Genomic DNA, 15000 nt, shown 5'->3' on the forward strand with positions numbered 1-15000 from the left:
GCGATGGGAGAGTGAGAGTGTGTTGCACTCCCAACTCTGCCGACACACAGGGCACACTTTAACATCTTCACGGCTGTGAGGTGACATGGTATGAAATGCAACAATGGTACGGTGTATTAGAGGAGGCAGGTTGAGGCGGGTGGATGACATCTGATATTTAACCCAGTGGTTTGATCATCAGTCTGTGAAAGTTTTAAAATAAACCTTACCTCCTGTGTTGTTTACAGTCCTCTCCCAGGTCCTCGGACCACGTGTTGGATCCCTGAAGAACGGCCAGGCTTCCAACTTCCCCCTTCAGCTCCTTGGGGTGCGTTTGATTCGCTGTGCTGGTCCCGTTCATGTGCTCAGGGCTGCGGAAACTGCCAAAGGGAAGGTGTTTTCCTGTCTGTTAGCAGCACGTCAGTCTGACCACAGGCCACACCCCTCTGCCACACACACAAACACACACACACACACACACACAAACAGAGGCACACAGACACACACACACACACACACACACACACACACACACACACACAAACAGAGGCACACAGACACACACACACACACACACACACACACACACACACACAGAGGCACACAGACACACACAAACAGAGGCACACAGACACACACACACACACACACACACACACACACACACACAAACACAGAGGCACACACACATACACACGCAACATACAAACACACACACACATACACACACAAACACAGAGGCACACACACACACACACACACACACACACACACACACACACACACACACACACACAGACAGCTGGCTTTCCATCAACTGAGTGATGAATAGTTAGTTTAAACACACGGAGGAGTAAGTGACACCACTGATTAAATCTGACTTCTAGTTTATTTAACATTCATTCATTATCTTTAAACATGTGTGTGTGTGTGTGTGTGTGGGTGTGAAAGGGAAGAGAAAACCTTTTAAGATGTTTGTTGATGTTGAGGCTTTTGAGTCACGTCTGACAGCTAAAGAAAGGTAGGCCTAACCCCAAAAAGTTCAAGTCTCAACTTCCCTCTCGCCCGTCAGCTGGAAATGAAATGTCATCCTGCTTGTTTTGTACACGAGAGGCTGAGTAAACAAGTTTAAGTTTAAGTTTAAGTTTAGAAACATAAAATATAAAACAATATATTTTTAGAGGTAGTAGCGACTACTGTTTTCATTCAACCTGGACCCTGTTTCCCTGTGTTTGTGTCTAAGTGACTGATGTGAACAGCAATCTTTGACATTGGTCCAGTATTAAAGCCCATGTTGCAGGTTAACCACCACTGTTGATTAATGGGTACATAAAGCACTCAACATATGTATATCCTTGTTAAAAATGTCTCCAAATAGTGTTAAAGGCCAGTTTTCGCCGTTTTAGTCGTTTAGTGGGTTTTTTAAACGCAATTCAGTGATGACGTCACGTTGGGGAGACGTGCCTCAGCCTAGTACTAGAACTATGGTGACTGACTGGGATGAGGAAGAGGTGGAAGAGGTGTTATTACTGTCAGTGAATAGCACCGAGTGAAAGTCAATGTTTTCTTTATATCTAGTGACAGTGATCATGTCGTTAGTTCAGATAAGTACCAGTAAACTTATCTAGATCTAGAAATAGAAGGCATCATGCTAGCTATGGGCTAACTTGCCAGTCAGTCCCACCTGTGAAATCCCCCGACGTTGTAAACACATTTTCGATTAGATATCTCACGTTTTGATGGACCCTACTTTCTCCAGTAACAACATATTTGTCTAGCTAGTGTTCATTTATTACTTGGATGGGGATGCTGTTCGGCTTTTCACAAGTTTAGACAGCTAGCTAGCTAACGCTACGCCGACGTTTTGCTAACGTTAGCGCAACAGCGTTAGCCTCGACGGCTAGGTAAATATTACGACTGCCTTCGTTGTTTCCTATATCTGCGTCCACGTTGTCAACATAAGACATGTGGCGTTAGTGCTCCTTTTGTACCATAATTGTATTGAAAGAAATGTTAAGCTTCGCTCCTACGAGATGGGTGGATTTTTGTTAGCTACGTTACACACAAAGTTAACTGGCTATAGTTAGCCTGTGCTAGCGGAATTAGCTAACGTTGCGTAGCCAGCCAGCAGCTTCGGTAGTAGTTCCGGCGAGCTAACCACGACAGCTAACACATCCACAAGCGTCTCTATTTCAAGCATCACTGCAGATTGACTGCTTTTAGCAGCAGAGGTTGATTGTGGGCGACAATACTGTCGTGGTTAGCTTACCGAAACTACTACCGATTGCCAAAGTTGCTGGGTGGTTACGCAGCGTTAGCTAATTCCGCTAGCATACAGGCTAACTATAGCCAGTTAGCTTTGTATGTAACAACAACCCACCCATCTCGTAGGAGCGAAGCTGTACATTTCATTCAATAACATTATGGTACAAAAGGAGCACTAACGCCACATGTCTTATGTTGACAATGTGGCCGCAGATATAGGAAACTCCGAAGGCAGTCGTAATATTTACCTAGCTAGCAGTCTAGGCTAACGCTGTTGCGCTAACGTTAGCAAACGTCGGCGTAGGTAGCTGTCTAAACTTGTGAAAAGCCGAACAGCATCCCCGTCCAAGCTGTGTTTCACTTTCCCTCCAATATTATTATACACATAATAAAGACACATGGACTCGGTCGAGACCAAAAGCCATATTTTGCAACACCAGTGGCACAGACGAGCCCATAGACAGTGAACAGAGACGGAGCTTTCGTCTGTCGTCTCCCCAACGTGACGTAGTGCAATGCATTGTGGGGGAAAAGAGAATCATTGCAAACCGCTGTAAAATAGTACTACTTTTTCGTATTTTATTCCGTTTTGTGATAACCATTGTATTTGATGTTGTTGGGTAACAGTTTAAATGTTTATTACCAACAAGCAAATTGCGCAAATTCATTAGAAAATAAACCCTGCAACATGGGCTTTAAGCGAGAACGCTGCAAGGCTAACCCTACGGTGCAAATGGTCACCGTCAGTTAGCATCATAGACAGTATATAAGAGTGGACCAACAGATCCCGTTGCTCTGGACGGAGACCAATGAAGGCCGTTAGAAGCACTTTTCCGGTGAGCGCTGAGCGTTACTGAGCAGCCTCCAACTGAGAGAGACGACGTAGATGTGACGTGAGCAACCTGTCTGAAAGTTGGAAGTCTTCTGGTAGCTGTGCCAAGAGAAATCTCAATCATTCCCAATCTAGCAGAGACGGAGAGCGTAGGTATATGTAAGGAGATAACATAGACACAGGCTAATAATTGATCACTAAAATGATAGTTAACATTAGTAATTGCACTTAAACAGCTAATGTGAGACGAAACTGCCTGAGAGCTTCTCCTGTACTATACGGTAATTCCTCTACTATGAGACAGTAAGTCGCATGGTTATGACACAATCTTTAGCCTATTTTTATAAAAACGTCTGCTACGGAGCCATAACGTGAGGTACAAGGTAATGGAGCCTTTTATACATTGTCGTGTTTCTTTAGAAATAAACAATGGACAAATAGAGTCTTTAAACGCTTCAGATGTAAAGTTATTCGCTGTCAAAGTGGCGCCAAAATGAATGGCAGTCAATGGAATGCTAACGGGAGGTGATCGCTTTGTAGCATTAAAATGGCGCCATAGGAGGTTCGCGGTCCGAGGAGAGGCTTACCCACTTGGTTAGCATCCACTAAAAGTGCTGTTTTTTGCTGCTGACAGGCTCAGATTATCTAAGTATTATCTAAGTGTTTGACAACATTATGGAATGGATTTCTAAGGAGGTCGAGCTTCAAAACCTCTTTGAGACCTTTCTGTTTAACCAGAAACAGCTCTGAAATCGAGAGCTCTAAACCCACCAGACTCCATTTAAAAAAACAATACTTTTAGCGTGCATAGAGCCAACATATTGTCACATGTAAATCGTAAACTATGTGTTTATTTCAATGAACTAGAGTTAATTGAAACTGAACTAGAGTTGTGATGGTTGAAAAAGTAGAGAGACAACCCTAAAAGGACTTTCATAGTTTTATTTCATTTCTGTCGACATTGAATGAAGTGTATTTTACGATGCTAAAATGGAGTCTGGTGGGTTTAGCGAACGCAATTTCGCGGCTGTTTTTATGTTTAAAAAAAATGATCTTACTCTTTAACAGAAAGGTCGACCTCCTTAGAAATCCTTTCCATAATGTTGTCAGACACTTAGAATAATAATCTGAGTCTGTCAGCGGCAAAACGAGCACTTTTGTGAAGGTAAATACAAGCTGGACAATTGTCCTATTAACTTACATTGTAGCTTGTTTCGCCGCTGCCGACTACAGCGACATAATACTGGACCAATGTCAGATTATTGTTCTCACTACTTAGACACAAAAACATAGCAAAATAGGGTCCAGGTTAAAAAAAACGGTAGGAAACACAGCAGCAAAGAGCAGGTTGCACTTTAGACGTCTCTGCACACGTTCAGATTTCCAAGAAAGATAAACAGACGGCTGCCATGGTGGGAAAAATACTGACGAAAGAAACGTGAAAAAAACGTTTCTGAGATCTTGAGATATTTTAGCTCAGCTATGTAAGCTTGTGGTCCTGTTTGTTTTCATTGAAATGTATATTTCAGAGCTGTAGTCCACAGAAGACATGAAGACGACGATGTTTATCTGTAGTCAGTTGTGATGAAAACCACGGCTCCGTCTCTCACAAAGGCAGCGTTGTGCAGGATAGAAACTGCGACCTTGAATAATGAACAGGGCTGCAGATTAAAGCCATGCAAATTAGTGTACTAATACATTTAAACTGCAGTTCTGCTTTTCCTCAGCATGTCACAGAAATGAGTCTGTGTGCAAATCAGGGAAATAAAAACCCATATATGTATATATGTTCCCACATTTCTAAGATTTTTTTCAAAATTAGGCTCTATGTTCCCACAGTTCCCACATTTCTAAGATTTTTTTCCAAAATTAGGCCCTATGTTCCCACATTTCCTTTTTCATGAATTAGTATCAGATTTGATCTCCCTAACCCTAACCCTAAATGGAAATGTAGGATCACAAGACCTAATTTTGAAAATGTCCTACACTGTAAGAAATGATTCTGTGGTCATGTAGATTTGAATTAATGTATTAGGTAAAATATATTCAATATGATTGTGTTTTTGATTTTGAGGCAAATATTTAATTAAATTTCAAATAAAAATGTTTGGAATAAAATCCAACCAATGTAGTTAAATAAAACATAAGCATTATATTTATCTAATCCCAAATAGAGAGAATATTGAGTTAATTCAAATCAATGTAATCAGGCTAATTTTAATTGAAAAGCACTTCCTGTCAACCTAGCTAGCTAGCAGCTATAATGTTACCCAGCATGCCGTTTGGCTGTGTAACTTTGTAGGCTAAATGTAAAATGATTAGTGTTAGAAATTGTTAAAGTCACAAATAGTTGTGTGCTATGGTGTTGTATCCTATTAAAGAGAGTTAGTTGTGGGTTAATTGTCGTTGTAAATTTTCAACCATGAGTGAGAAGGGTACGAAGTTAACAAGGCTCCCGTTCTGAAGTCACTCACAGATCAATTCGGCCGTAGCGTTCTCTGCGGCATTGCACCGGTATTACGGTATGTGAAAAATTCATATCATATGGGAAATTAATACCCGTATACCGGTATACTGCCCAGCACTACTACAATGAGTTGAAAGCACAAAAGTGAATTGTTAATAAAATTCTTATTTGAGTATTTGTTAAGTTCTGTACTTTCTGGGCCATAGACTAGTTATTCCTAAGAAAGAATATTTAGATTTAATTCATTGCATTGATTTAATTCAAATCGATGTGCAGATTAATGTAGATGATTATTACTCGATTATATATCATTGATATGTAGAATTAAATTAATTTTTATTAGTACTATTTACACATTAGGAAGTTTATCTTTTTCGAATCAATTCAATATTTTTGTTTAGGTTCTAATTAATTCTGTACTGTTTTCTATTCAAATATACTCATATTAAATAGATAACTATTAAGGGTCTCATTTAATTCATATTTACTCAATACCAAACCATGTGAAATTTAATTAATAATATTGCTTGTAATCTGTTGCCTCATTTTTATTGAGTAGATATGGTGTATCTTTCCTTACAGTGTAGAAATGTGGTACCATAGGGCTGTGGGACCATTGGGCTGTGGTACCATTGGGCTGTGGGAACATAGGGCTGTGGGAACATTGGGCTGTGGGAACATAGGGCTGTGGGACCATTGGGCTGTGGGAACATTGGGCTGTGGGAACATTGGGCTGTGGGAACATTGGGCTGTGGGAACATTGGGCTGTGGGAACATAGGGCTGTGGGAACATTGGGCTGTGGGAACATAGAGCTGTGGGAACATAGGGCTGTGGGACCATTGGGCTGTGGGAACATTGGGCTGTGGGACCATTGGGCTGTGGGAACATAGGGCTGTGGGACCATTGGGCTGTGGGAACAAAGCTGTGGGAACATAGGGCTGTGGGACCATAGGGCTGTGGGACCATTGGGCTGTGGGAACAAAGCTGTGGGAACATAGGGCTGTGGGACCATAGGGCTGTGGGACCATTGGGCTGTGGGAACATAGGGCTAACCCCCCTGCAGCCTTGCAAACTGTTGGCTGGTTGGTTTGTGTCCAGTAACCGTAGCAACGGCAACACAGAGCTGTGTGGTGAAAAAAACATCCTGGTAAATAAAGGCAAAACGCATTTATTACTGTAGGCAGTCACAGTTATTGTCAGTGCGAATCAAACTTCCCCATTGTTGATGTCATTGGCTGCAGCAACATTTAGCCTTAAATTCCCCTCGCAAGATTTCCTCCACATTCATTATACTTTATACTACTTAACATAATAACTATACAAGTAGAAACCAGTGTTCTGATGAAGCATACACAATATATGCAGCGTATATAAACATGTAACGCTTTTTTAAATGAGTATATGAATGATAATGATATTGTATATTGCACACATACATAAAAAAACCTAATATCCTCATCCAGGACAGTTACATGTACTAATAATATATCTTCGTGACAACCTCTCCTTTATTTTACATCCTAAAAAACATATCAGACATAAAAAAAACTTGTCTTAGTAAGAAGTTAAGTTCCTGCATACTGAGTACAGTCAGCCATTTACACAGCACTAATTCAACAAACTTCAAATGCAACGACTACATTTTAAGGTTCACAAACAGAAAATTTTAAATGTTTCTCGTGTTGCAAAGCTGTTTTGGGCAAGCTGTTGCTTCCCAGGTCAAAAGCCAAGGTTGTTTATAAAGGCAAAGTTCACTTATTTCCTGTCTCGAAATACAACTTTAGTTTCAGTAACCTCTCTGTGTAATGAAGTTCTTTAATGAGCCCCTGTTATACTCCTTTTTTAGCTTCATATTTGTACTCTTGGCGTCTACGATGTCTCGCATTGCCAGACCTTCCTCCACAGCGCTGCGGAGGAGGGTCTGGCTAGTCCACACAGCATTCCTGGATGGGAGAAAAACATGCTCTGGTTTATTGGCATATCTTTAAACCAATCACAATCGTTTTGGGCGGTGCTAAGCGCCAGACAGAGCCACGGTGCCTCTGCAAAATAGCCTCCGTAAGGAACTTGTTTTGGTGGAACGTGTACGTTCAAAAGTAGTTTTAGTCATGCAACATAAAAACTCAGATTGGACAGATGCTGCAGGTCTTGTATCTGTCTGTCAGTGTGTCTAATAACTCGGGTCGACCACATTTCGGATCGAGCCTAAATATATTGACATCGAATCAGAATCGAATCAGATCGGACTACTCTTGGGTCCCTTTTGAATCAGATCTGTTTTAAGAATTAGGTCAGAACATCTCAAGAACAGCCACATTTAGTCTATCTACAGTCTACAATCTGACGCTGAGAGCCACTGACCAAGCCTCAGTATGTGACGGACTAATTGTTGTTTTAAACAACACAAGTTCAGATGTCGGTGTCTTTGAGCTACAGCACACCGATCGGCTTTATCGTGGTGGTGAGCGACGTCTTCCGGTTGAATCTGATGGTGCTGGTGCGCCCGTCGCTGCTCCTCCTCTCGCCGTTTGCTCCGTGCGTCGCCGGCTGTGTGTCGCTGGACCGCCTCCGCAGGCTCAGATGATGGCGGAAGGCCTTGCAGAAGATGAAATAGATGAGCGGGTCCAGGCACACGTTGAGGACCGACACCATGATGGTCAGCTCCTTCAAGTAGTAGAACGCCTGGCCCCACGCAAACCGTGGATTCTTGAATGCGTAGGGAAGGCGAACCAGGTGGTACGGCACGAAACAGATGCAGAAGACGCTGACAAGTACCAACATGTTCCGGCGGGACTTGGCGAGCTTCTTCGAGCCGGGGGACGCCGGCCGCTGCTTCTGTGCCAGCGACAGCCGATGGGACGTGCTGTAGTAGAAGAAGACGAGGGAGACGAGGACGAGCAGGAAGATGGCGGCCGAACTGGCGTGCACCATTTTGTAGAAGATTTTGAGCTGTTTGCTGTGCAGGACGTCACAGTCCAAGGCGCTGGAGACGGAGGGTGAAGGCTCCTGGGTGAGGAGCGACACGGTGACGTACGTGCTCATCATGGCCAAGAGGAGAAGCCAGGTTACCGTGGAGATGATGTAAGCGGCTCGCACCGTCTGCAGGATGTGAGTTCCTAACGGGTGGATGATCTTCAGATATCTGGAAGGACGAGAGGCAAGTCAATAGATGGCAGTTTCTTGGAAACGCTAATGTTTTTTTTTTTATTTCTGAATTTTAACAAACAAGGAAAGAGTTTGTTTTTGTGTTTGTGTTGATAGACAAAAAGTCAAATATAGAAGCTGTTTTTATGTAACATGTAATCAACCAATCAGAGATCATCTCCCATTCCCTTTAAAAGCCAGGCGCGTTTGGACCTTGGAGCATTGCTATTATGATGGAGGATTTGCACCGTAATATATTTATTTGTAATCTTCTGCATGTGTGTGTGCTGCTGTGCGTCCCTGTGTGTGTAACAAGCATAGTGTGCACGCGCTGTGCACGAATCTAGGAGCATTTTACTAATGCTCTGTTAAAATAACAATGAAATGCTGCGTTATTGACTTTAGACCAGGTTGTTGTTGGTCAATGGTGCGATCACTTCCCGCTGCCTCAAGATAGCAATACGCCCAGAATGCACCTGAACACACCTCCCTGTAAGACCAGCACGTCCAGAATGCACCTGAACACACCTCCCTGTAAGACCAGCACGCCAGATGCACTGAAACACCCCCTGTAGACCAGCACGCCCAGAATGCACCTGAACACACCTTCCTGTAAGACCAGCACGCCCAGAATGCACCTGAACACACCTCCCTGTAAGACCAGCACGCCCAGAATGCACCTGAACACACCTCCCTGTAAGACCAGCACGCCCATGGGGCCACAGATGGGTGCAGGTGCATTTGCTATTTAAACAACACGGGCGCTGGACGGGAAACTGACAACTGCGTCGGTCTTAAACTCATTCACTCAAAGTCACATTTAGTCTCTCGAGACTGGCCCAATGCTGGCTTGGTCGTGCTTCTAACTGGAGCTGCTTCTCCGTCCAAATCAGCCCAAATTCCCACCAAAGCCAAGCTCAGCTACTTGAGACAGAGCAGAGGGCTATATGAGTCCACTCAGTGACCACATCTGTATTCGGGTCTCATCGAATCAGATTGGACTACTCTTGGGTCCCTTTTGAATCAGATCTGTTTTAAGAATTGGGTCAGAACATCTCAAGACCTCCTCCGCTGGCAGAACACAGCCACATTCAGTCTTGATCATTGTGATGTTGAATTGTTTACACCTCCAAACGCTTGCTTATAGCAGGTATTCATGCCCAAATTCTAAGTGATATAAACATGCCAACATGCAGCGTGAGTTGTGCATTTGTTGGCCTTTTGGTCCTTTGGACTCAAACATTGAAGATGTTTCACCCCCAGAGCTATTTCTCTGAGACACTTTGAAACTACAGGCCGCTCAGTTGAATGTACTCGATGTTGCAGCGTGTTTGTGTCTATTAGAAAACCACATCCTGATTCTTTTTAAGCATGACTCTCAAATCCTTATAATGGCACAAGACCTGCTCAGTGCACCTGCTAAGAACACATTTATAGTCTGTTCAGCACTGTTGATTTCAGTGCACTTTGTCTTCTGATCTTGTTCCACTTCCACATTGTCGTTTCACACAGTCAGAACTGAGAGTCTGCGGGATTTAACTCATCACTGTTATCAGGTGAAGGCCTTAACTCTCTTGTGTTGATGGTTTGTTTTCTTGACACTTTTCTGTCTCACTGTGACTGTGTGATCTGTTTGGATGAAGCGTCTGGAGTAAAAAACACGTCTTCTTGATATGCAAACACACCGTGGAATTCCTCTTGAAATAGCACAGAACGTATTAGTATTCAAATTCAATTCAATTTTATTTATAGTATCAAATCGTAACAAGAGTTATCTCAAGACACTTTACAGATAGAGTAGGTCTAGACCACACTCTATAGTTTACAAAGACCCAACAATTCCAGTAATTCCTCCAAGAGTACGCATTCAGTGCAACAGTGGCGAGGAAAAACTCCCTTTTAGGAAGAAACCTGGGACAGACCCAGGCTCTTGGTAGGTGGTGTCTGACGGTCCCGGATGGGGATGTGATGAACAGTGGCAATAATAGTCACAATAAAATTAATGGAACAGTGACTAGAAATAGTAGTTGTAGTAGTTCATGGCTAGCAGGGCACTGCAGGGCGTTACAGGGTGTAGCGGGACATAGCAGAGTATAGCAGGACGTAGCAGAGTATAGCAGGACGTAGCAGGACGCAGCAGGACACAGCAGGGCACAGCAGAGCATATCAAAGCGTGGCAGGATGTAGCAGGACACAGCAGAGCGTAGCAGGACGAAGCAGGAAGTAGCAAGGCACTGCAGGGCGTTACAGGACGTAGTAGGGCACAGCAGAGCGTAGCAGGACGCAGCAGGACGCAGCAGGACACAGCAGGGCACAACAGAGCATAGCAGGACGCAGCAGGACACAGCAGGGCACAGCAGAGCGTAGCAAAGAGTAGCAGGACGTAGCAGGGCACAGCAGAGCGTAGCAGGACGAAGCAGGAAGTAGCAAGGCACTGCAGGGCATTACAGGACGTAGTAGGGCACAGCAGAGCGTAGCAGGATACAGCAGGGCACAACAGAGCGTAGCAGGACGCAGCAGGACACAGCAGGACGCAGCAGGGCACAGCAGAGCATAGCAGGACGCAGCAGGACGTAGCAGGGCACAGCAGAGCATAGCAGGGTGTAATAGGGGAAAAGTTAACCCTCTCCTTGATTTCATGTTGTTTATGGAGAAGGGGGAAATGCAACGCTACCAAGCCACAGCCGAGCGACGTGCGTCGCCGCGACGTGTAGTTACATTTTTCGAGAGGTGCACGTCAGGCTACGTACGTAGATACGTGGAGACACGAACCCTACGCCGGACCCTACAGCGTAGATTTTACACAGAAGTATAAAACAGCCTTTAGTCTCTCTGACTGGACCGGCAAATCAATGCAGCATAGATGTTTTATAGAAACAGAAATATCAGACAGTGTCTACCTATATTATGGGACTTATAGAAACAGAAATATCAGACAGTTTCTGTCTCTCTTTAGGTGTCAGGAGGGATAATGAGTTATCCTCAACATTTGTTGTGTTCTGGTATCAGAACGATGAAGACATTAGATCTGAATCTGATCTAGAAAAGTTAGATCTTTGAAGGCGACAAAAATGTTGATAACAACACCCCCCCCATACCATCTTTGTGGTACGGTGACCTAGATAAATAAAAAACCTGATGCAGAGATGCAAAGATACCACACCACACTGAGTTTTCTCTGAAATTATTCCAACACTTGGTTTTGAGTCAGACTGATTACAAACACCCACCAAAAGACTTTTACATTACACTTTTTTACAAATGAAGCACTGACACACTGGTATGAGTGAGCTTTACAGAAGCAGGTACTTAGGCATAATTTACAAAATACTGACGCTTGGTCAGTGTCTCTCAGCGTCAGATACCGATGCAAAAATCACCCTTTAGCGTCTGTATGGGACGCACCGGGCAGCGCTGTGAGACAACAGTAGAGAGTAGTATGTATAGAAACAACGGTAGAGAGTAGTATGTAGAGAGACAACAATAGAGAGTAGTATGTAGAGAGACAACAGTAGAGAGTAGTATGTATAGAAACAACGGTAGAGAGTTATGTAGAGAGACAACAATAGAGAGTAGTATGTAGAGAGACAACAGTAGAGAGTAGTATGTAGAGAGACAACGGTAAAGAGTAGTATGTAGAGAGACAACAGTAGAGAGTAGTATGTAGAGAGACAACAGTAGAGAGTAGTATGTAGAGAGACAACAGTAGAGAGTAGTATGTAGAGAGACAACGGTAGAGAGTAGTATGTAGAGAGACAACAGTAGAGAGTAGTATGTAGAGAGACAACAGTAGAGAGTAGTATGTAGAGAGACAACGGTAGAGAGTAGTTTGTATAGAGACAACAGTAGAGAGTAGTATGTAGAGAGACAACGGTAGAGAGTAGTATGTATAGAGACTAAATCATCTAAATATTCATCAGCATACCATATTGGAAGAAAAGCTCTTGTTCCAAATAGAGCCATATTCACAGGGTAGTTAAGGGCCTAATAAAATAGTATTCGGGCAATTTTCAGCCCAACCAATGTTACATACCCTATTAGGAGACCATAAGGATCAGTGTAAAATACCCTATTTAATCATTCTATCACCCCTTTAATCATCAGGCTCCAATCATTTTCAGGATTCTTTTTTTTTCCATCTCGGGCCATGACTGTCTGTCTGTCTTGACTTGGACTCAAAACCTCTTTGGACTCAGTCTTGACTAGTCCTGGTCTTGGACATGCCACATGTCGGTTAAATGTACGTACTAGGGGTGGTACAGTTCATGAAAAAACATCCGAACCGCTCGGTTCACTTGTCTCGGTTCGGAGCGTGTGTGTCTCACGGTTCGTCAGTACACTGTTAACGTGCACTAACCACTTACTGCAGTAGTGCCCACTTTATACACCTATGTTAAAACACTTACTGGAAACGACGAGGGGGATGAGCGTGACGAACGCAACACATGGCAGCTGATTGGACAGACTCTAATGGCGTCTCGTTCTAAATAGGATCTCGTATTTTACAAAAATAGTTCACAGAAAGGTGTTTCTGAAAACATTTTAAGCGAGAAATAGGCCGTGCAGTTGCTGAATCTGTCTGTTTTTTTGATCGACAAAGGTCAGTTTAAAAGATTTTCGTCAGATTTTGAGAGGCGGCGAGCCGACCGCTCCTCAGGTGGAGCGTGGAGTGCTGCAGGTCACGTCACATGTAGAGATGTCAGGTGGGAGAGATGAGGAAGGCTGCCCGGAGTTGGAGGATGCGCCAGCGTCGTATATAGTCTGGTGTGTGGGAACATTTTGGATTTCATGTTACCTATGATGACAGCGGAAATAAGACAATAGATAGAACTGCCACTGTGTGCATGTATTGTGCAACATGCATTCAATATGCTAATGTTAGCTATATATCATATGCTGAAGTATATTTCTGGAGTGTTAAAGATTAAAAGAAAAAATAACAAGAACCGTACAGAACCGAAAACCGTGACCCTAAAACCGTGATACGAACCGAACCGTGGATTTTGTGAACCGTACCACCCCTAGTACGTACATAAATTTATGCCAAGAGTCCCGACCAACTGTTGCTTTTTGAAGCAATGGGAGTGAGTATGTGTTGCCGAACCCAAAAACAAGCTGCTCTACCTTCCCTTGAATACCCCGTTGCAGTCCAGCGCAGTCCTACCTGTTGGCCGCGATGTAACCCATGAACAGGATGCTGGCGTACATGTTCAGGTAGAAGGCGGACGCACCAAAGTTGCAGTAGACCCGGCGGACTTCGACGGAGCTGCTGGCGTAGTTGGTGATTCGGATGGGCAGACAGAGGCTGATCAAGAAGTCGGCGGCTGCCAGGTTCTTCAGGTAGATGGTCACGCTGCTCGACACTTGCTGCTGACCTCGGCAGAAGTAAACCTTCAGCGTGAAGCCGTTCAGGAGCAAACCAACCTGCAGAGGAGAGCGGTAGAAATGTGTTAGACATGAAGGGCCCTATCTTGCACCTGGCGTAGCGCAAAGTGTCTTTGCTAGTTTAAGACCGGCGCAGTTGTCAATTCCCCATCCAGCGCACGCATCGTTTAAATGGTCGCGCCATTGACCATCAAAAACCTGGTCTAAAGTCAATAATGCAGCATTTCATTGTTATTTTAACAGCAAATTAGTAAAAGTCGCCTAGGCTCATGCACAGCGCACACACATACAGAAGATTACTAATAAAAATATTATGGTGCAAATCCTCCATCATAATAGCAATGCTCCAAGGTCCAAACGCTCCAAGGTCCTGGCTTTTAAAGGGAATGGGAGATGATCTCTGATTGGTTGATTGCATGTTACGCCCAAAACACACCTCTGATTAATGAAGACACTAAGTACAACCCTTTAGAACCATGCGCCCGGCACACGGACCCTTTTTTCCGCAAACTAGCAAAAGTGGATTTGGACACGCCCTAAACGCACCTGCGCCAGGCGCTTCACGCCGTGCTCTTAGATCTTTAAAATAGGGCCCGAAGGATTGTCATGGTTTACTTGAGATACTAGGAAAGGGTTAGTTGCAGCCCTAAAAAGATAAGATGAAGACCGTTTAGTATTTATATTTGGTATATATGTGTCCATGCATACATGTTGTACCAAGATCTTCTCTGAAGTCAGATTTGTGCTGTGATAAACTGATATTCAAGTAAAGGCAAATGATGCTAATCGAGTTCGTTCTAGTATTCGTCAAAGTCAAGATTGATCAGACGTTTTCCACATCACAGGGAGAACGAACTGCATTTACAACATTTACAGTCAGAATTTAATTTGTTGTGGTCAGTTCTTTAAGGAATTGTGCAAACAAAC

General features: G+C 43.6%; 4 protein-coding genes across 6 annotated transcripts in view; all 4 read right to left on the reverse strand.

The window, feature by feature from the left end:
- Nucleotides 1-480, reverse strand: part of gpr171 (G protein-coupled receptor 171) — a 22453-nt gene extending 21973 nt beyond the window's left edge. The window contains exon 1 of one of the 2 annotated variants that reach the window (XM_031306711.2): nucleotides 210-480. The gene's annotated coding sequence lies outside the window, so the exon portion shown is untranslated. The remainder of the gene's footprint in view (nucleotides 1-209) is intronic. The other variant, XM_031306710.2, reaches the window with a different exon arrangement.
- Nucleotides 1-15000, reverse strand: part of LOC116054954 (NACHT, LRR and PYD domains-containing protein 12-like) — a 752812-nt gene that overhangs the window by 419466 nt on the left and 318346 nt on the right. The gene's annotated exons all lie outside the window — the stretch shown is intronic.
- Nucleotides 1-15000, reverse strand: part of LOC116038066 (NACHT, LRR and PYD domains-containing protein 3-like) — a 1733742-nt gene that overhangs the window by 389750 nt on the left and 1328992 nt on the right. The gene's annotated exons all lie outside the window — the stretch shown is intronic.
- Nucleotides 7863-15000, reverse strand: part of LOC116054969 (P2Y purinoceptor 14) — an 8209-nt gene continuing 1071 nt past the window's right edge. For both annotated transcript variants that reach the window (XM_031306718.2, XM_031306719.2), the window contains exons 3-4: nucleotides 13853-14112; nucleotides 7863-8686 (exon numbers count right to left, since the gene is read on the reverse strand). In XM_031306718.2, coding sequence (XP_031162578.1) covers nucleotides 7975-8686; nucleotides 13853-14112 — 972 coding nt within the window. In that variant the 3' untranslated portion in view covers nucleotides 7863-7974. The remainder of the gene's footprint in view (nucleotides 8687-13852; nucleotides 14113-15000) is intronic.

Source organism: Sander lucioperca, chromosome 5 (genome assembly GCF_008315115.2).
Source record: "Sander lucioperca isolate FBNREF2018 chromosome 5, SLUC_FBN_1.2, whole genome shotgun sequence".
Taxonomy (NCBI): Eukaryota; Metazoa; Chordata; class Actinopteri; order Perciformes; family Percidae; genus Sander; species Sander lucioperca.